We start from the raw sequence: 20,562 nt of genomic DNA, 5'->3' as shown, positions 1-20,562 counted from the left end.
AGGGCTGGGCTTGGCCCACGTGCGTCGCGGAATCGGGAGCAGGGCGGCGCGCCGCGGCCCTCCTCTCCGTGTGGGAGGCGGTAACAGCTGGGTTGGGGCCGGGCGGCGGCTGCCCGCCATGCCTCCCGGGCTCCTGTGAGGCGCAGCGCGCAGCAACATGGGGCCGGATCCGGGCTGGGCCGCACTGGTGTTGCTTTTCGCCGCTTCGCTGCTCACGGTCGCGGCCTGGCTGCTCCAGTACTGGCGGTCGGCGGCTCTGCGATCGCCGCAGCGGGAAGTGCCGGCGACGGAGGAGGCCGGGGCCCGGGCGCTGCTCGCTGCGCTGCTCGCTCTCCGGTCCCTGCGTGAGCAGTGGCAGCGGGCCTGGGTGCGAGCCCTCAACAGCCAGGCGCGCCGGCACGGGGTACGGCGGGGCGCGGGCGGGTGGGGCCAGGTACCGCGTCGGCGGCGAGGTGAGGGCGGTGAAACCGGAGGTGTGAGGCCGAGGGGGTTGCGTCGGCTTCGGTCGAGGAAGGAAAGCTCCTCACCAAGTACTTGGCTGTATAGTCAGGACTAAACTGTCCAAAGCAAGCATTCGGTGGTGTGCTAGTTTATCTTTTTTTGGCTGCTGTGTGTTGCTTTCTACTGCGCTTGAGGGATGGGGTGCTGATCTTCTATAAGTCGAATATGGCTCATGAATCCCACGGCAAGTATTGTCATGGAAGCTTACGTTGCCTGTTCAGGCCTTAGTACTTCAAGAACTTTGTTGTCTCTTGTTTCTACAGAAGGGCAACAGAGCGCTGATGACTGCTGTGTGAAAGAGTATTGTGACTTGAGTCAAGTTTAGTTGTCAAAAGAAATTGGTAGAATTGGCCTCTACAAGTATTGTGCAGTTGTGAATGCGGGTGGCTTATTTGTAAAGGACTGCTTACTCCTGTTATGTGGCTGATGTGTTTCCTTTCTAGATTATTTTTTCCTGTATGTTAGAGATCTGGGAATTGACTAATTGAATTGACCATGTCTGGGATCTGGAAATTGACTTGTTGCAAATGTAAACTTCCTTGAGGCTTGTCATACGTATGTTGTGTCTATCTGTTTTGAGGTGTACCAGTGACCCTGCTTGTAAAGCTAGGTATTCCTTATTGTGGCTAGTATTGACAGATTTGGTTTGTTGGAGCTGTTTGACTGCGCTAGAGAGACACCTAGTCTCTCCTTATCTGGCTTTACTCATTTTAAAGAAAGGAAAAAAGCAGGAAGAAGAAAGAGGAAACAGCTGATTCTTTCATTGCGTTCAGTCATTTGCTTCTTCACCTTACGGTCTTCGTAATCTGTGTGTGGCACCATGTTTCACCTCTTCCTTGGCCTTGTTAGGTTGACTTGGAAAGGCTGGCCTAGTTTCTCATTCTTGACTACCTGCAATAAGTGAAATTGTGCTTTGTTTTAATGGAGAAATGCTGCAATATCTGGCCTCTCTTTTCTGCCTTTGATCTAGTTGGTTAACACTATAAAATGGGGATGGGTGGTTATATCACTTTTCAGACTCCGATGGTGTCAGAGAACAGACTATTCAGCAGTGTTTTTAGGATGAGCTTATCCTTTGACAGGTTTTAACAGTTAAAGTACTTCGTTCCTAAAACATTTGGGGAAAAATGGGGCCTTTCGCAAAGGTGTGGTAAACATGGTGGACAGATGATTAAAGGTTGAGATGTCCATCAAATTATACATTAATGCCTGTCTTTGTGGACTTTGCTGCTCCTTCTCCACAAACTGTCTTCTCTTATTTTCATTTATTGTTGCCAATTGATTGTACTTAGTTATTGAATATGGAGAAAATGAAAAGATGTACCTTTCAAAATAAGGTAAGGAAGCCGCGGTAAAAATGAGACTGGACCTGTTGCATTTGCGTCCTGTTTCTTTTACTGTCTGCTCAGAACAAACTCAGAAGCTTTCGTTGTTGTCCAAGAAAGTTGGCGAACAGTACCTTAAGAATACTGAGGACAGGAATCATCCATGTTGCAATTCTGGCTTCTGTGAAGTTAGGACTGATTGTGACCAACTGGACTATGTCCTCGATCTTAGAGAAGGAGGTACAAGAAGAACAAGAAGGTGTGCTGTATAAAGTTGCTGTAGGACTACCTGCTTTATTTGTTGAAAGTGAATCTTTGGCCTGGAATTAAACAAGACTAGCTTATGCATTGTAGGATTATGCACTTGATAGTTACAGTGGATAAGATACAACAAACTTGATTTGGTGTTTAATATGTCAGCTACTATAAAACTTTGATTTACATCTCTGCCTCCTCTTCCTCGCTTTACTCCAGTTCTGCAAGTAGCAAGATTTAATGCTGAACCTGCGGTCCACATCCTGAAAAGGTGGCTTCTTCATTGAGGAAAACCAGAATGTTGAGATATGCTTGCTTTGTTTATTGTGTGGAAGCTAAAACACTGGATCCTGCTGGTGTTGAATCTATTAAGCCTGCTTTTTATTTTGTGACTGAAAGCAAGTTTGTTCTTGTATAGTGTATATAGCACTGAGGGACTTGCTGTCAGGAGTGACACTTAAAATCATGGAATGGCTTAGCCTGGAAGTGATCTTAAAGATCATCGACCTCCATCTCTTTTGTCATGGGCAGGGTTGCCAACCTCTAGATCAGGCTGCCCAAGGCCCCATCCAGCCTGGCCTTGAACATCTCTGGGGATGTGGCATCCACGTCTTCTCTGAGCCGTCTGTTTCAGTGCCCCACTGCCCTCTGAGTGAACAATTTCTTCCTAATATCTAACCTAAATTTTCCCTCTTTTAGTTTAAAGGCATTTCTTCTTGTCCTATTACTGCTAGGCTGTATAAAAGGTCAGTCCCCCTCCAGCATATAAGCTTCTTTGAAACACAAGAAGGCCGCTGTTTTTTGAGCCTGTCCAGGTCCCTTTGGGTGGCATCCCTTTCTACTATTCTGTCAACTGCAACACTTACTTTGGTGTCATTTGACCACCTGCTGAGGGTATACTCAATTGCATGAGCTACATAATTCATGAAGATGTTAAAGAGTACCAGTCCCAAGATGGACCCCTGGGAGGGACCACTCCTGACTAGCCGTCAGCTGGACTTAGAGCCCTTGACAACAACAATGGCTACAACCATCCAAACAATTCTTTATCCACCAAATAGTCAACCCTTAAAATCTGTATCTCTCTAACTTAGAGATAAGGATGTGGTGCAGGACCATGTCAAAGGCCTTGCACATGTCCAGGTAAGTAATATCAATTGCTCTTCCTCTGACTACCAGAGCCATCGCTTAGTGAAACCCTCCTGTGGCTGGCTTGGTACAATGGTTTATACATGTCAAGCCATGAAAACTGCTTCCTCTCTTGCAAACATGATGGGATAGTCCCCTGTTTTCTGGGATGGAGTGTGCATAGGCAAGGGCCTTCCTTTGCAGAGAGAACTCTAAGGAACTGCACATCAGCAGTAACGTGCCAAGTGCCTCCCACCTGTAGAAATGCATCTTCTCCCTCTGTCCATCTTGGAATACCATAGTTGTGGTGCTGGATAATCAGCAGTTGGCCCTGTCTGATATGCTGTGCTCATCTCTCAAGCGCTGGATTCCTCTGATTCTAACAAAGTGACCTGGATTTCCAAACTGCGGAGTCTAGAAATCATGCCAGGTAAAGATTGACTGACAGCTAAAATGGCATGGAGGCCTTCAGGTGGCCATGCTTCAGTTTCTGCTGCAGTTGCTCCTCTTCTGGAGCACATCTCTCCAGAAGATGATGTTGCTGCAGTGAGTTGCTGTGGCTAAAAACAGTTCTCTGAAGCAGGCCCTCAATAGTATTCCCTGTGTTCAGACTGCCTACTCTGTTTGCTTCTTGTGAGGAAAGGGATAGGTTTCTTTAAGCAATGCCCTCAGCTCTTTATCATGGCCTTCTGTTCTTTGTGAAATATTTTCTGTGGAGGACTGCTCTTGTTACATGGGGAAATCCTTGAATGAGGAAGAGGGATACTTCCATGGTGGAGTTTGTAATCTGGTCAACCGTGGAAAGGTGGAAAACGGGAATTAGTCAAGCACGTGAGCTGAGATGCTGTATGTTGGAGATAGGTTTTATTGTTGGTGGTGTTTTTTGGATTTTTAATTGGGGTGAAATTAGCAGAGAGGAGAGAGAAGAAAAGCAAAGTTTTGGTGATGAAGAAGGTTTAATACACTCTCTTACAGTTAACAGGTATTCAGAATAATTTTGCATTCTCAATCAGGCTTGCTTGTCTGAAGTTAGTGTTTGTAAGCCCGGACTGTTTCATTTCTCTGTCTGGACAAGCCAGAATTGCAGTGTGGACATGTTTGTGTGCTGGTTGGATTCATGGAATTGGACTAGAATGTCTCTGGGGCCCTATGTTAGACTTGTTCATCCTCTTTGAAACTACCTGTGATACCTTGTCCACTGGGAACTAACGGAGTTCTCTTTTTGTAGAGTTCAGTGCAGATCACATTTGAAGAAGGTCCTCAATTACCACCAGCAGCAAATATAAGCTGTGTGACGTGCAAAGGCCAGTCAGGTCACAGCATGGTAAGGCTTTGTTGTTTTGTGTTGTGCCATGTCGGGTTTCTCTGCAATCAGTCTTGTATGGGGATTGTCAATGCCTACGTGATGGGAATGGTAGACCTGGGGGAAGGTTGTGGGCTGGGTCCATAATTCGGTTCAGAGATTGCAGCTCAGGGACTGTACGTTAGTCAACTCTGCGTGAGCAGTGGATGAGATCCATCTGATAAAGCTGAGATGTAGGGATGCTGAGCCTGAATATCAGGGCACTGCAGTGCAGAGAAGAGGGCTTCTTTGTCAGTAATCTTTATTGGCTCATATATGGAGTCTTAAATGGTATATTTAGAGTGCAGAACTGGGGCTGGAGACTGATGTTTCTGTCTTGCCTCAATAGGTTAACTTTACTTACTGCTTTTACAGATTTTGCCATCTCCAATCTGTGTCTCAGCAGGGATATAAAATTATCAATTTCCTTTTCTCTGTAGGTGCTGTGTTGTCATCTGTCAGCTGAAGCTGTGAAATTCCCTGTCTCTGTAACCCAGCAGTCTGCAGTTGCTGTTTCTGTGGACACATATCATGTCACTTTGGCTCTGCTCCAGGCTGAGGTAATAGTTGTGAAAAGTTTGTTGGTTTGCTTATTCTTCTACATAGCCCTATGCTGATGGAGGAAGGGAGGACTTGATGTAGTGCAGCTGAACGCCTTATTGTGCCAGAGAGAGAGCCGAGTTGTTGCTGCTATCTGGTGGAATACTAAATGTTTCCTGATCAGAGTGCAGAGTCCTGTTTTATGAGCATTGTTCTGCAGATCTTGGATATATAACATCATCTTAATAAAATCTGAGACCAGAGAGATGATGTATGGCAGTGTTCTATGCTTGCTTTTAAAAAACTTGCTTGAAAACCAGAAGATGCACAGAATTCAAAGCTCCTTGCAATGTGATAAATAGGGAAAAATGTGTCCTGTGTGTATGTACAAATATTATTTTGTCCTGTTATTGGTGTGAAAAAGAAACCCACTGTGAAGAATAGTTTACTTGCCAGGACTCCCCTCAATACCTTCATTTTGTTTCTGTGTTGAATTTTTGGAGATGGAGATGTTTTTCACAGAAAAAGGAGCTGAAATTGCAATGGGTGGTAACTCCACAGTTGCTTTCTGGTTGGATTTGCTTCTCCAGAATTTCATTTTTCCCTCAAGCTGAAGGATTTCTTTCTCTTGGTGGCATCTTCCTTGGATACTGCTTACTCTTTGGTGCTATCGGAATAGATGGTAGAATTAAGAGCAATTCTACAGTATGAGGCCAGTCCCACGCTACTGCAGATGTTACAGTTGGAAAGTTGTTCTAGAATGTCTTTGCTCTCAAAAGCTTTAATGAAACTTTCTGTGTACGTTTACCAGATCACGCTGGCTTGTTCTTGTGCCTACATAAGGGTTCTTCATTCCTTCTGAATATCTCCTTTCCTTCCTTGGTGTTTAGTATGGCTGCTGCTGATCTCGTTGTGGCTGATAATTGCCATCATTGTTCATCTTTTCTTAGTCTGTAGAGGCCAGGTCAGGATGAAGTCACTTGATTTTTGTATGTCTGATGGTCAGAATACTTCAAGTGCTTATGTCCCAAATTTGTCTTGCCTTTTCTGTAAACTTCTTGCCAGTTACTTGTCTGGCTACTGTGTCTCAGATCTCTTACTTTCAACTGAAGACTTTGTGTATTCCGGGTAAATAAATGTTCAACAGCTGTTTCTTTCAGTTACTTCTGTTGAACTATGTTAAATTTAAATTTTGTTCTGTTGTTTTTAATAGAGATTTTGAGCTGGGAGGAGTTCTTCTGTCATTTCATTTGTTTGTTGTATTAATGATGCCTTTATTTTGTATGGATGTGGAACTTTTCAGTTGAACTATAGAATACTGTACAGGCTGTGTTGTTGTTGCAGACTATTGGTGACCTGAATGAGTTTGCAGACCAAGGATGATTTCCTAGAGACTTTAGAAACGGTTCTACTTATGTTTGACGGCGGTTAATAATGTAGCTCCACAAATACCCTGTATTAGTACCCAACTTGCTTTATCAGAGTGTCTTGGGGGCTTTTTCTTCAGCCAAAAAAATAAGATTTTTTTTTTTCCTTTGATGTCTGGACATCCAGTAGCAGTGAGAAAGTTGGATATGGAGTGATGAATATTCTGTAGCCAGTTACTTTCAGAGGCCCAGGACCACCTATATTCTTCCTTGTTTTTTTTATTGCTGCAGTAATGGGGAGGCCCTTTTAGTTTCTGAAGGTGAAGCAGGGCATGAAACACCAAATGAAAACAGAGCGTTTCTGACTGCGTATTTGTTCTGGGTCAGGTGGAGATCCACTTGGAGGAGATACAGAATCAGGGTCTCCTGGTGTCATGGATATTCAAGGACAGACCAGACTTGGATCTTTCAGTTCTTCCAAGACTTCAGCCTTGTGAGGTAAGCACACAGAGAGGCTAGACTCAAGCAGAGGGAAGGGTGGGAGGGACAGAAACGGTGCCCAGCCATGAAGAAGGCTGCTGCAGAGTGCAGAGATTGGCAGCTTGTTTTTGTGGCCCTTTTTGAGTGTGAAGGAGGGGGTTCTTTCATTCTGGAACCAATACTAGCTCACCTGTGCTAAAGGAGTGCATTCTTAAAGAGAGCTAAAGCAGTTCTGATACCTGCTTTCTGAGTTTTGCATAACATCTGAACTCTGAATAGAGTCTACGTAGCAAAAAATGCTTTCTGTCTGTGTAGGTTCTACTGCTGTTGCCAACTGTGGAGCTGCAAAATGAGTTGGAGTATTTTATCTTACTTTTTGGACTTGTAAAGCGTTCAGAATACATGAGCATTTGTGGTTTGAGCTGAACACAGATGTGCTTGCAACTCAGTTTTTTTTTTTCTTTTTCTTTTTTGTTTTTTTTTTTTGTTTGTTTTGTTTTGTTTTTGTTGTTGTTGTTAGTTTTATTGAAATCCTTGTCTTATCCTTAGCGGATGTAGGAATCTGGCTTTTATGAAAGTGCGCTGGTACTATTACATGAGGTGGCAAGGATGCAATAAGCCCTAAAGGCTTTATTGTCAAAATTTGCAACAGGGAGACTACAGGTGTAGGGTCAGTTTATCTTGCTTATTTAGCCTGTTTTTCCTGGTAACTATTACAGCAACGGTTAAGCACTGGGGAGAAGGTGTTAGAGGACGGAAGAAGAGTATGTGGCAGCCCTTCTGAGAGAAGGGCTGCTTAGCATCATAGAGGCTTGAGAGGCAGTTGCAGCTGTGTAAGGAGAAAAATTGTCTGCCTCCTTATGACATTCCTGCATTTCCTTTGGATTTGTGGAGAGAAGAACGAAGGGAAAGCGGATCTGTCCACCATAAAGGATCTAATCGAGGATACTATTGTCAGCACACAGCCAGCCATGATGGTGAATCTGAAGGCTTGCACAGCTGGAACTGGCACAGTAAGGTTCTTTTCCTGTAACATTCTCGTGCCTTGTATGCTGTGCCCTGAAGTGCTTCTGTGAGGGCTTAGGCTCATTTTTAGACAGTAGTCACATTCTTAACAATGATTGGGGTATTGTGGCACAGGGAGTGGGGGGAATTAGTGGGAGAGACCTTTGGCTTGTCGCCTTTGGTTCCCCCTTCTAGTAGTCAGAAAGCTCATTCCTATCTGTTTCTTTTCGTGTCTACCCTAAATTTCATGTCTGAAATGACATCGGGCCCACCGAAAGTTGATAGCTTGTGGAATCTGCATTATCTCTAGATGGCTTTGTGGATATTCCCATGAGGAGCATTTGTGAGATGCAAGCACAAATGTTGTGTGTCTTACTGCTATCTGCTGAAAAGCAAATGGTAAGTCATCAGTCTTCCTCTCGTGATTCCTCAGGTATCCAGCAGTAAGGTGACCCAAGAGTCTCCATACAGTGTAGTAGAAGCCCCTCTGGGTTCAAAGCTGTTGCTCCGGAATCTTCGTGTGCTGAACTTAGGCTCACAGAGGAGTGGAGGTAAATGTGAAAACACTGCTAAGCTGAAGCAGGGCAAGTGTGGAGGTAGCAAGGTTAGAGCAAGTGGATGTTTGTCTTGAAATGGAAATACGCATGTGTGAGCTCTGCCTTGCATTTACAGGTGCATATGTGCTCTCCTTTTCTGTTGCAGGAGTTGGGGAGATATGCTGTGTTGCAGAACTAGACAATCCCCCACAGCAAAAATGGACAAGGCCAGTGAGAGCTGGTAGTGCTGGCATTGCTGCAGAGATGGAGTGGAATGAAGAGCTCTTTCTGTAAGTGTCTCTCACGCTCCTGGCAGGTGCAGTAAAGGCAGACTAGCATGACCTCTTTGTGGAGGCGATGTCTGCAGTGCTGGGTGGCGTGTGTTTGTGCTGCTGGTGTTGCTGGGCTGCAAATACTACTGATCGGCCCCAGCTTGCATGCATATTTCCCGCTTCCTTGTATGGTGCGTGTTTTAACTGGATGTGCAGGAGTGCTGATTGTGTGGAGTACAGGGGAAGGAGCACTTCAATTTCTGGACAGTTTTATTAGCTTGCTCTGGAAGCTTATGCAGCCCAGCATGGGACATTAACTTACATTCTCCTCACCTTGCTGCTCCTTCTTAAGGCCTCTAAAACAAGACACACATTCCAGAGCTTTGGAAAGGCGATTTGAAGGAAGAAAATATTAAATGAACTTGTTTACTCTGTGGCATTTCTTCAAAGACTACTTAATCCCAGTTCTTCTGTCTGTTTCAACAGTGAGTTAGGACCCAGAAGTAAGGAGCTGAAGTTACAGGTGCTGGGGAATAGCAGCAAAGGGGAAGGTAAGTATGGGCAGCCAAAAAATGGATTCTAAGATGGGAAGACAAAACTGCCTAAAGAACTTGCTGTGATTTGAGCCTGTGATTCTTCTATGTTGGAATCATATGTTACAAATTCTGCAAGGGATTTCTGTATCAAACTTTATATGAGCTTGTGTGTGAAATACCTCTCGAGTCAGTTGTCCTTAGTGCGGGTCATGGGACCCTTTAACTTTCTCACCTGGAAGCAGTGAGAGGGATGCAGAGACTTGTCCACATGTATTGGAAGAACAGAGCAGAGGCTCTTAATTCTTTTTGACCTGTACTCAGAGTACAGACAACTGCATATTTTTGATGGAGGCTACAAAAATACAACTTGTCTAACGTTTGTTTTGTAGATCAGCAAAGCAGAGCTTCCTCTGCTGAATCTGGGAACTACTGGAATCGAGGGGATCTGCTTTGATGTCCCGTGGGTCTAGTTTCTAGAAGCAGATGGACCTTGGGAAAGGTCTGAGGCACTGAGAAGCTGTGTGGTGTTTTGTTTTCCTTTTTCCTTTTGCAGGTGTACTGCTGGCACATGCTACTCTTCTGCTTGATTCTTTGGGCAAACAGCCCTCTGGGAGACAGGTCTGCTCGCTGGCCTCAGGAGCTGGGCAGGCACTGGCAGCTGAAGCTACCATTGTATTGGAGGTGAGCTGATGACTTCGTAAGCTCTGTGAGTGCATGCTCTATAAATATTTGTAATGTGAGACTATAGCTGGAAACCAAAGTGATTAGGTCTGAGCCTGTTGTAAGAGACTAACAGAGAATGTCTGAGAATGTGTCACCTCACCCTAAGTCCCTGAGCTTCCCTTCCGTTCAACAGATGTTGCAGTGAGGATGGCTCCTTGGTGTCCGGAGCGGTAGCTTTTGTTGTTTGTATGCCCGCCTTTCATTTTGGGAAGAGGGTAGTCCCTTCTGAGCTGTGTTTTATTCTTTGTAGCTTTTATACCAGGATTCTTCTGCATCTCTGAATGCTCAGCATGCCACATCTCTGCATACCAGCATCACCCCCACAAAGAAGGTGGAGATGGACCGGACCATCATGCCTGATGGCACCATTGTGACTACTGTCACCACAATTCAGTCCCGACCCAAGGTGGATTGTAAGCTGGGTGAGGCTGCACTGAGATAGGAGTCTTGCCCAGGTGGCTGTTCAGACACTGAATGTTGGGTTTGCTGTGGACTTGTATCCTAAATATGAAGTGGGTGGATGGTACTTTTGGCTTTCAGGTTACTGTCTTGTGGCTGTCTGGAGACTAGTAGGAAGCATTGAGGGGAGGGAACTGATGTATTGATGTATCTTCTGTATTTGGAAAGAGATATCGGAGGGATGAGCCTCTCTGACATTGTTTGAGGGTGGGACATCTGCATGATGTTGGACTAAACATTTTGGCTTTCTTACTCTCTTTTCTTCACTGCTGAATGAGTTGTGCTCTATGTACTGAATACAGGCCTGAAAACCTGTTGACCTTGCTTACAAGTTGTTGCTGCTTGCAGTCTCGGCCTGATGTCTTGGTGAATGTAATGCTGGCTATTTAGTGAGGTAGGGTTGGGAAACAGCACAGACAAGGGCTTGTGACAGGACTGCTTTGTGTGTCATTCCGGTTGGCTTCTTACTACTTGACTGCTGCAAAGCCTCATATTGGCAGCCTCTGCAGATGGGGTGTGTGTGTGTGTGTGTGTGTGTGTGTGTGTGTGTGTGTGTGTGTGTGTGTGTGTGTGTGTGTGTGTGTGATGCTGTGTGTGGGGGGGGCCTTGAGAATGTGATGAAGCTGCCTGAATTTCATGTCCACTTTTGTCTCTGTGTCTCTTCCTCTCCTTCACTATGAAGATTCACCTTCAAGGTCACCATCCAAGGTAGAAGTGACAGAAAAGAAGACAACAGTGCTTTTGGAAAGCAGCTGTCCTCACAACTCTTTGTCCAGCAGCAGCCGTAAGTGCTTGCGAAACAGGGCTTCTTAGGGGAGCAGTGATGTTTCTTAGCCTTTCTCAGAAAGCAGCTGTCTGATGAGAGTTGCTGAACTCATCTGCATTTGCTGCAGAAGAAAAAGCCCAAGTACCTAAGGGAAGAAGAGGAATAAGGGACAGAAGGACAGGAAGTGGAAGCAAGTGAAAGAAATGCTGCTGTGGCTCTCTCATCTGTTAATCTGAATGTTTCCTTGTCTGACAAAAACATCTCCAAAGTATCTGAACCCAAAGAAATTTGCTCGTGCTTTATCTCTGTACTTCGTATTTCTCATTGTCTCTGGGACAGGGTGCTTAGGCTCATTGGATGCTTTGTGGCCAAGGCTTTGTGACCTCTTGTAAGTCTTCGGAAGTTCTTTTTAAATGGGAAATGGGAAAGGTATTTTAATAATGCGCCTGTTGGGAAATCAAGCTTAACAGGTGCCTAAAAGAGATGAGAACTCTGCAGAGCATCCTTTCTTTAATTTCTTTGAGCAAATCTATAATAAATACTGCTATCTATTGTAACATACATGCAGTAGCCCATTAAAAGCATCATGGTCAGTAAGTGATCTCTTGCCTGTGCTGAAGGATGCTACTTCAAGTGTTGGTGTCTTTCTTGTTCTCAGGGGGCAGCCAGATGCCCAATGGCTTGGATCCAGTGGCTGAGACAGCAATCAGGCAGCTAACTGAGACAAATAACAAGCCTGCCAAGAAGACCCCAACAAAACGTAGCACGCTGATCATCTCAGGAGTTTCCAAGGTGTCTGGCAGTTTAGAGGTCTCCATTTTCATTCTGGGAGGTTGTTTCTAGGAATGTGTGTGTGAAACCACCCTGTACTGTAGGGAATGGTGAGAAAAGATCCCATTGCAGGGGACTTGCTCAGCAGAACCCTTTTGCTGCTTTCTTGCAGCTTGTTCCTATTTCCCAGCAAGCATCAAGGTTACCTCATTAGTCTGCAGGGCAGCTGCCATGGGAAGCTCACAAAGTATGGCAGGAGAAGAGGAAGCTGTTGATGCAGCCAATTGGGAAACCTCGTGGAGAATCTGAGTTATCCTGGGACTTTCTTATGGGAGTGAGGGAAGTATTGCAAAATGTAGTGGAATCAGGTATCTTCCAGTATGTTTCAGCAAAAAAATAAGTGACCATTGCATGTCTGTGCTTTCTATCATGGATGATCAAAACTGGAGATAAAGGCAATGCTTTAGATCTTGTCTTCCTGTCTGACCTTCTAACATCCTCCAGGTACCTCTTGCTCAAGATGAAATGGCGCTTTCTCTGGGTTATGCTGCATCCATGGAGGCCACAGTATATGGGGATACTGGGGCAGTCTGTGCATCCGACCAGGTGCATGATTCCACTGAATCATCACAGCTGCTGGAAGCGTCACCGTCAGAACAAAGAGCCAGTCAGGAGCTGGATGAGACGACGCGATCTGACATCTCTGAGAGACCGTCTGTGGAAGATGTTGAGTCTGAAACTGGCTCCACAGGAGCCCTTGAAACCAGGAGCTTGAAAGATCACAAAGGTGAGGGTGAACTGTTGGCCAGTAGCTAATGTCAGCTTGTTGTTCCTGAGGAAGAAGTGAGATCTCTGCAGCTTGCATATTCTGAAGACAGTGTTTTGGCCTCTGAGTTTTCAGATCAGACATGTATCTGTCAATAGCGATTCTTCCTCTAAACTCTGCTGCTGTGGTGCAGAGATGGAGATTGTGTGGACCTTGATACGCTCTGTTTTCTCCATTACCATCAAAGTAGCTAGCACCTCTGGCCTGCAATGCTATAGAATGTCCCCCACAGACTCCCAGCTTTTAAACAGTGAAGGGTAGGCCTGCCATGACTGGGCTGCTGTTCTGGAATATCCAGGTTTGTGTCAGTTGGACAGACTGCATGACTTGGATTAGTTTGCTTGAAGCCATGATCATTTCAGCTTGCTACAAATTCCCTAAGCAAAGGCAAGCCAATAATCTGTTTCTCAGAATTGTGTTGGTCTTCTGTTTGCATGTCAAGTGAAGTTATGTGGCCCAGATGCACAAGAGACCTGGTGAGCTGGGGAAAAAAAGGAAGAAAAAGAAAGAATCATAGAATTGCTCAGGTTGGAAAAGACCTTGAAGGTCAAGTCCAATCGCAACCTAACCATACTACCCCAACTCTAACAACCCTCCACTAAATCATGTCCCTGAGCACCACATCCAAATGGTTTTTAAACACATTCAGGGATGGTGACTCAACCACCTCGCTGGGGAGCCTATTGCAGTGCTTAACAACCCTTTCGGTAAAGAAGTTTGTCCTGATATCCAACCTGAACTTCCCCTGGCGCAACTTGAGGCCATTTCCTCATGTCCTGTCACCAGTGAGAAGAGACCAGCCCCGCTCTTGCTGTAATCACCTTTCAGATATTGGAAGAGAGCCGTAAGGTCTCCCCTCAGCCTCCTTTTTCCCAGACTCAACAGCCCCAGTTCCTTCAGTGTCTCCTCGTAGGCCTCCAAGCCCTTCACCAGCCTTGTTGCCCTTCTTTGGACCTGCTCCAGCATCTCAATGTCCTTTCTGTACTTAGGTGCTCAAAACTGAATGAATTATTAGAGGTGAGACCTCACCAATGCAGATACAAGGGAAGGATGACTTCCCTAGTCCTGCTCACCACGCCATTCCTGATACAAACCAGGATGTCGTTGGCAAGGAACCCCACTATCTATAGAAAATACTGTTGTAGCACTGAATAATGGGCAGGTTTTGGATATGCCTTTGTGTTCCCTTTTGGGGCTGCCAGTGAGCAGCATTTTCATCTTGTCCTGCCTCTCTATGTCTTCAGGAGCCATCACTGTTTTTTTCTTCCAGATTTGCGCATATTGTGAAACTGCAAACAGTTGTGCTGAGAGTTTGATGACCAGCTAATCTAGATGCCCATAAGATGGGCTAGCCCGAGAAGCCTTTTCCCTGTTGTGTGTTGCTGTGGGTATCTCCATACTGTGATATTCCCAGTCGTTTTAAACATCAGCTCTTAACTTTAAATTAAGTTCTCCATGACTCCCCTCAAGTAGATGGCTGCATAAAAGGAAGCTTATGTACAGGGGGCGTGTTTTTTAGGAAAATAACTTTATATTGCAGTCTGTGCTGAATCTGGACTTTGCCTTGCAGTTAAAAGCTAGGACTCACTTGACCTGTGTGCTTTTGCTTATTGGAATGATGGCCTCTTGTTTGAGAGTGGCCAGATAACAGCGTGTATTTGTCGTCCCAGAGACTTGCCAGGGCAGGATAACATCATGATTGCTATCCCCTTCCTGTCTTTGCAGTTAGCTTTCTTCGGAGTGGTACCAAACTCATCTTCCGGAGAAGGAGTAAGCAGAAGGAAGCTGGCCTCAGCCAGTCACATGATGACTTGTCCAACGTCACTGCTAGTTCTGCCACCAAGAAGAAAGCTGGCAGCTTCTCCCACCGCCTCATCAAACGCTTCTCCTTCAAGTCTAAATCCAAACCTAAGACTGGTGACAACACAACAACAGGTGAGAACTGAATGAAGGAGAAGCCAGCTGGAAGGATTCAACAGAAATTCTCTTCTCTTCTCTCGTCTTTCCACTCCACTGGTACCTGTGACCTGCAGTCCAGTTCCTTGCATCCTTGTCTGAGGGAAGACACCTTGGTACTTGACACTGTCTAGGGAGTGAAGGTGGTGAACCCAGGGCTGAGGCTGCTTAACTGTCTTTGCTCGGCCTTCTCTGACGATTATGCTCTCAAAAAAACCTAGCTGATACGCTAATCCCCATTGGGGTCCCAGGAGCTGCAGAAGTGACTCTGTGTAGCTGTCCAGCTTCACCAGGTGTTTCCTTGAAAGAGAGGGGGATCTTTCAAGCGACAGCCTCACTTAAAAAGTGAGAAACTGCTAAGGTATCTGCATTTTTCAAGAGCTGTGAGTTGTAACCTTGCAGAATTCTGATATTGAGAAAGAATAACCTTCCTGAATTCTGATATTGAGAGAGGATGGTGTGGTCATGAGCCATTCACCTGTTGCTCTTGCTTGGTGCAGAGGCTTGTTGCCTGACTGAGGTGTGGGATGCGTTGTGGGTTGGTGCATTCCTGGCCTAAGAGCTGTGAGCAGAATGAGATACTGTTCCCCTATTGGAATGGCTTCTCGTTCAGAGGGTGCTGAGGAAGCCTGCTTTCTGCGCTCTACTGATGAAGAAAGGTGTCACTAAGAACAAGGAAGTCTTAAGCACTAGGCAAGTTTTCTGTAGAAGACGGAGTCGTTGCAAGGTTTGGTTGCTGCTCATGGTGCTGCCACCTGGTGACACAGCCCTCCTGTATTTGTGTTCTGGAGTGGGGAAGAGACCTTGTTGCATGCATGTACCAACTGTCTTCTGTATGAGTGAAACCCTTTTCCTTGTACGTAGCTGGGGCTTCCCCAGTGTTTTGCTGGAAGATGGCAGAAGCTGTCACCTGGTCCTGCACTCTGTGTGGCCTCACTCTCAATCAGCCCTCACACCAATGACCAGTATTGTGCTGGAGCTGGACAAGTGAGAAATGGTGGCAATACCAGCAAAAGAGCAGTGTGATATGAAACCTCAAGCTGTGTGGCGACACAAGTGAGGAGCTTACACGTTTTCACAGAGGAGAGTATAGAAGGAGCCTTTCTTGATGGTATTTGATACTCTCCTTCTTAAAAATGTAATTTTCTGTGTTTAAACTGGAGGCGTTTTTGCAGTGGGTGTTTCTTGAAGGAGAGCTGCTTGGGGGAAAAAATCAACTGCTTGCACGGGAGTAAACACTGCCCTTCCAAATGAATGTTTTTCCAGTCTCCTGAGATGCACGCATTATGAATATTTGCAGAGGCCCGGTTTGGATGAGTGTTACAGCACTTCCTGAGGAAATGATAGTGCCCTGTCAGAGTAGATGGTTAGAATGTGGAAGCTCTTTCTGTTCTGTCGGTTGTGGAGTTGAGGAAATGGAGCAAAAGGGAGGAGGAAAAGCCTCAGAAGAGAGATCACGTAGGCCTGGCTGAGTTTTCTAGCTGCTCTTTTCTGTTAAAATGTATTTTCAAACTATCTGTGACACAGTGCATCATATCAGAAGACAAAACCTAGATTACTGATAAGGCCTTGCCCCATTTCTGGGGACTGCAGTGTGCTTGGTAGGTTGCTGTAAAGAGATTTATAGGTGGGAATTTAGGGTGTGTCTGGAAAAGTGTCTGAAAGTAGGGAAGACCAGAGTCACTTAGGTTTGGATTTTAAGTGTTGATGTGTGCTGAAAGAAAGGACTCTAGTTTTCAATCTGCTGATTCGTCACAAGGTTGAATGTACCTAGTAAGCTTGACTGTTCCAGCTGGCTGACTAGGCAACTCTTCTCTATTTTTCAAGGTCTGAAATTCTTTTTTGCCATTACAAAGTTCCTTTGTATCTTGTCTCTTTTTTTTTTTTTTTCTTTTCATTTCTTTCCTTGTCAGCACGGTACTGTGGCTAGGCTTATGTGGCTTTCTGTGCAGCTTGATGCACTCCAGATGTCACACAGCTTGCTATTCAGTAAGAATAATGAAAATCAATTTATTTGATGTGCCACTTTGGGAAGTTGGCTGTCTGCAACTAAGCCCTAGTAATCTCTGGTTTGGCATGGGTTTCCTCCTCTGGATCAGTGATGTATCACACGTGGAACTTTTTCATAGGCATTGTTCCCAAAGCCCCTCAAAGTTTGGTTCTGGTTTTGGTATTCTCTCTTGCAACGTCCCTCTGTCATTAACATTACTTGGCACTGTTGTATTTTTTTTTTTTTTTTTTTCTTTAGGTAAGTTTGAGGGTTTTTTGAATGATCTGTGCTGGTTGTGCCTTGACAGCAGAACCTCTCTGGTGGGATCACTGAAACTTTGTTATTACCAATGGCTTTGAACTGAAGGGCTGATGGCTCTTCCTACAGATTTACAGTTGGACCTTCTACAAGTCTTATTTAATATTTATGTATTCTTTAATGCTATAAGCAGCGTGAGCTATCTTGGCGTGGGGCAGCTTGTGTCAAGTGCGCAGGGCTCCCACCAGTGCTTCTGGAATGTTAACGTAAGAGCAGCTGTGAGGGATAGTGAGCATTGCCCTTGTTGGCATGGATCACTCTGCAAAATGCCAATGAGATTTGTGTCTGATTTATCTAATTTTAAACCAGAATAGTTTGTTCCACCTCAGAGGAAGGACACTACAGGAGAGCTGGAAGTAAAGCACAAACCAGAGTTCTTCACTGGCCTCAGGGAACAAAGGAGGTTTTTCTAGCTGTGTTAAATAAGTTATTCCTAGAATACATCCATGCATCATAATGAATTTGTTCCTGCTCTGTAGGCTCCAGGATATTGTAGCTCTGAAGTGGAAGTGGAATTACTGTTTTTGATATTTTTACCTTTGACCTTTCAAAAGAATTACGGTAATGTCTCAAAAGAATTTTCTCAGAATATCTTGCACTGTCATCCATAGAATGAATGGCATACATGATGCATGATGGTGATTTGTGTTTTTTAACCTTGAATTTTTGGTGGTGTTCTTTATCATGAGCAGTAAATTGGATGTGGAAGTTTGCATCTGGCTAGATAGCTTACTAGCTAGCTAGTCTCCAGTTCAGACAGAGTACATGCCCAAACTTTAACTCATATGTCTATTTTTGTTTTCTTTCTGCCACATCGTTTATTCTTAAAGTTCTGAAGTACAGAACTATATTGTAGCCTGTGTTCTTCTACAAAATGTTCTCTGTATGTGCAGAATGTTTTTCAGAGTATTTAGATAAGATTTGGGGGACAGTGGGGTAAGGGAGAATGGGTCAGTTGTCTTGGAGTTTTTTAGTACATTCTTGATTTAGAGTATTCATCCTTAATCTTCATATCTGTACATGGCTTCCTTTCTCTATTGCAAAGGTTTTTTTGTCCTCCGAGTAGTAGGTGACTGATTTTCTTTTCCAGGCTATGTGAGCATGTGTGGATCTGCTGGATTACTTGAAGCCAGGTATAGTAACAGATCCACAAAGAGGTGTGATTATTGGTCTATGAAAAGATTCTTTTATCATATTCTTTTCAGAATGAAAGGGAAGGTCACATAGATCTCCAATCTCCAGAAACTATAGACAGAGTTTCATGGAGTTTTCTTTCATAAAACTGCTGTGTAAAATAGATCTGCTTATATTTAATCGCTGCTTGTACTTAAAAAAAAAAAAAAAAAAAAAAAAAAAAAAAAAAAAAAAAAAAATTTGAAATCTGCTTTAGATGTTTAGATTCTTGTGGATACTCATTCCCTCAACTTGCTGCCACTTCAGAGTCTGTGGATTTTATAGTGACGGGCCACAGAGCAACCACAATGTGCAGTGCAGGCCGTCACCTAATTCTTTATACTCAAACGATCTCCCATTGTTAGGTTGTAGTCTCAGGGTAGCCTCAATATTTGCACTTAATGAAATTGGTCCTTGACCAAATAATTGCGTGGAAAAAAGGAGTGGAAGTGTGGTGAACATGAACACAGATAGTATTCAGAAAGAGTTCAGCCTATTTATGTGAAACCTGTGTTCTAAATGCTACATTTTCCTGCTGGCTACAGAAGAAAAAAGAAGGACTATTAAATGAAGCCAAAGTATACTTTTTTTTTCCCTCGGTGTATTGGATGAAAAGAGTTACAATTTACCTAAAATTTACCTGAAAATACTGTGTATTTTCACTTCCTTGAAGAAAACAGATTTCTCTAGCTATTTGCTTGTAACTATTTCTATCTGGATGTGCTCTCTCCTCACATTTTGGCAAGGCTTTTAAGAATCTCCCTGTTGAAAAAGCCCTTGACATCTGCCTGCCTCTCTGTACCCTCTTAAAGTGAGAGAAATGTGCATGAACGAAGGGGCCTGCAAAACCATCAGTGCTTTAGCTTGCTATAGCGTTTAATGTGATGAATGTTGACTGAGGCATGATACTTGGAGAAAAAATTCAGTGGCTGCCCAACTCAAGGGTAGAAGGATTGGGTACATGCTTGCATGTTTGCACATGCTTGTGAGTGGAATGTTCTCTGAATTTGTGAAACTGATTGCAATGCACAGTGACTGGACAGACACGGTTGGAGGGCTGGGCAGAGGCCTTATGTGGTATCCACAAAATATGTCTTGCTCCGATACATCTCTCCAGAGGTGGACTTGAGGACAAATCTAACCACCGCATCTGTGAACATCTTCAAAATGCTTAAATAGTTGAGGATGACTTTTTAGACACGCTTGGCTGAAGTGGGGGAGAAGGAGCAGAGACTACTCAGCTAGCCAGAAAACAGTTCAGCGGAGGGGAAGTGTCAAGAAATTTTCAAACAGCCGTGAGTGTGCCAGGGGCGTGTGCTGTTTCTACTGTTGAACTGGGTATATTGAAATGTGTGCTTAAATGCTTTTATCTCTGTTGATGCTGCTTCTTAACAACAGCTGATCTGAGTTCGTGTTTGCTAATCCTATAGAGAGGGAGTTGTTACTGGGTAGCTGTCGAGATGCTTGACTGCTGGGTGGATGGTATTTGCTTCTGGGCTCTTTTGCTGTGTTCCTCCTCTCCCTGCCCCTAGTTCATGTTGAGTGTAATGAAAGTAACAATATCAGTGGCGGTCAAACTTTCGAAAAAGACCTTCGTGTATTTGTGATATTCACAGATTTTTCTACACAGCATGATGACTGCTCTGTACCATCTTTCCTTGCTTGCAGAGGTACTGGACCAAATATGTATGCTAAATCTGAATTAGCACCCCTCCTTTTGCGTGCTTTTTTTTCTCCTAGCATTTTAATGCCTTCTTTCTGGGTGGTTTATTTTAACTCCAGGTTGTTCGGAGGGGAAAAAAGCAGGAACTCTGTAGTTATTTAAGAAATGGAAATAAAATGACCTAATTCAGACAAAATGAATGAAGTTATTGCACCTTTGTAAATGTTGAAGAATTCCATTGCTGTGTAATGGCTGAAGCTGTTAACTTATTAAAACACGTGGAAACGAAAACCTGATCCTGAGCTTTACTTCATATATGCTGGAGTGTTGTGTGTGGGCCGTGAGCTTTCTAAAAGTCCATAGAGGTACTAGATTTGTTGCTCTGTTTTGTAAGATTGCCACCTCTGAAAAACCCTTTTTTGCCAAAAGTAGATACAATCTACAAGCCCTCAGCAAGTGCTGAAGCTCTTGTCTCTCCTTGTCTTATCTGTCTTAATCTTTCTGTCCTTCTCTTTCTCTCATTGACTCTTGCTATATCCCTCTGTCTATCTGGTTGTCTCCTTTTTAAATCTTTTTTTCTTGCATCCTGCTCCCTTATCCTTAATTGTTTCTTCCTCTGTCTCTGCCCTA

General features: G+C 44.3%; 1 protein-coding gene across 3 annotated transcripts; it reads left to right on the top strand.

Annotated features, from left to right (window-relative positions):
• Positions 1-23: 23 nt before the first annotated feature.
• C2CD2L (C2CD2 like) lies at positions 24-20,223 on the top strand. Of its 3 annotated transcripts, none has more exons than XM_085209305.1 (14): positions 24-403; positions 4,438-4,533; positions 4,992-5,111; positions 6,846-6,956; positions 7,838-7,951; positions 8,377-8,494; positions 8,646-8,769; positions 9,238-9,302; positions 9,841-9,968; positions 10,261-10,432; positions 11,152-11,253; positions 11,894-12,027; positions 12,511-12,793; positions 14,558-20,223. In XM_085209305.1, exons 1-14 carry the CDS (start codon positions 158-160, stop codon positions 14,776-14,778), a joined length of 2,034 nt encoding a protein of 677 aa, XP_085065431.1. In that variant the 5' UTR covers positions 24-157; the 3' UTR covers positions 14,779-20,223. The 3 variants fall into 3 exon arrangements, with proteins under 3 accessions (XP_085065431.1, XP_085065430.1, XP_085065432.1); XM_085209304.1 differs by having other exon boundaries at positions 7,835-7,951; XM_085209306.1 differs by lacking the exon at positions 14,558-20,223 and having other exon boundaries at positions 7,835-7,951; positions 12,221-12,655.
• Positions 20,224-20,562: the final 339 nt, after the last annotated feature.

Source organism: Meleagris gallopavo, chromosome 26, assembly GCF_905368555.1.
Source record: "Meleagris gallopavo chromosome 26, MGAL_WU_HG_1.1, whole genome shotgun sequence".
Taxonomy (NCBI): Eukaryota; Metazoa; Chordata; class Aves; order Galliformes; family Phasianidae; genus Meleagris; species Meleagris gallopavo.
Note: the sequence above shows the minus strand (reverse complement) of the source record. Positions and strands in the feature narration are given on the sequence as shown.

Bases quoted from the DNA above. Each gene is read 5' to 3' on its own strand.
- C2CD2L (XM_085209304.1), top strand. From the start codon at position 158: ATGGGGCCGGATCCGGGCTGGGCCGCACTGGTGTTGCTTTTCGCCGCT. The intron at 12,028-12,510 runs GTGTCTGGCAGT...AACATCCTCCAG, and splicing joins TCATCTCAGGAGTTTCCAAG to GTACCTCTTGCTCAAGATGA. The intron at 12,794-14,557 runs GTGAGGGTGAAC...CTGTCTTTGCAG, and splicing joins GAGCTTGAAAGATCACAAAG to TTAGCTTTCTTCGGAGTGGT.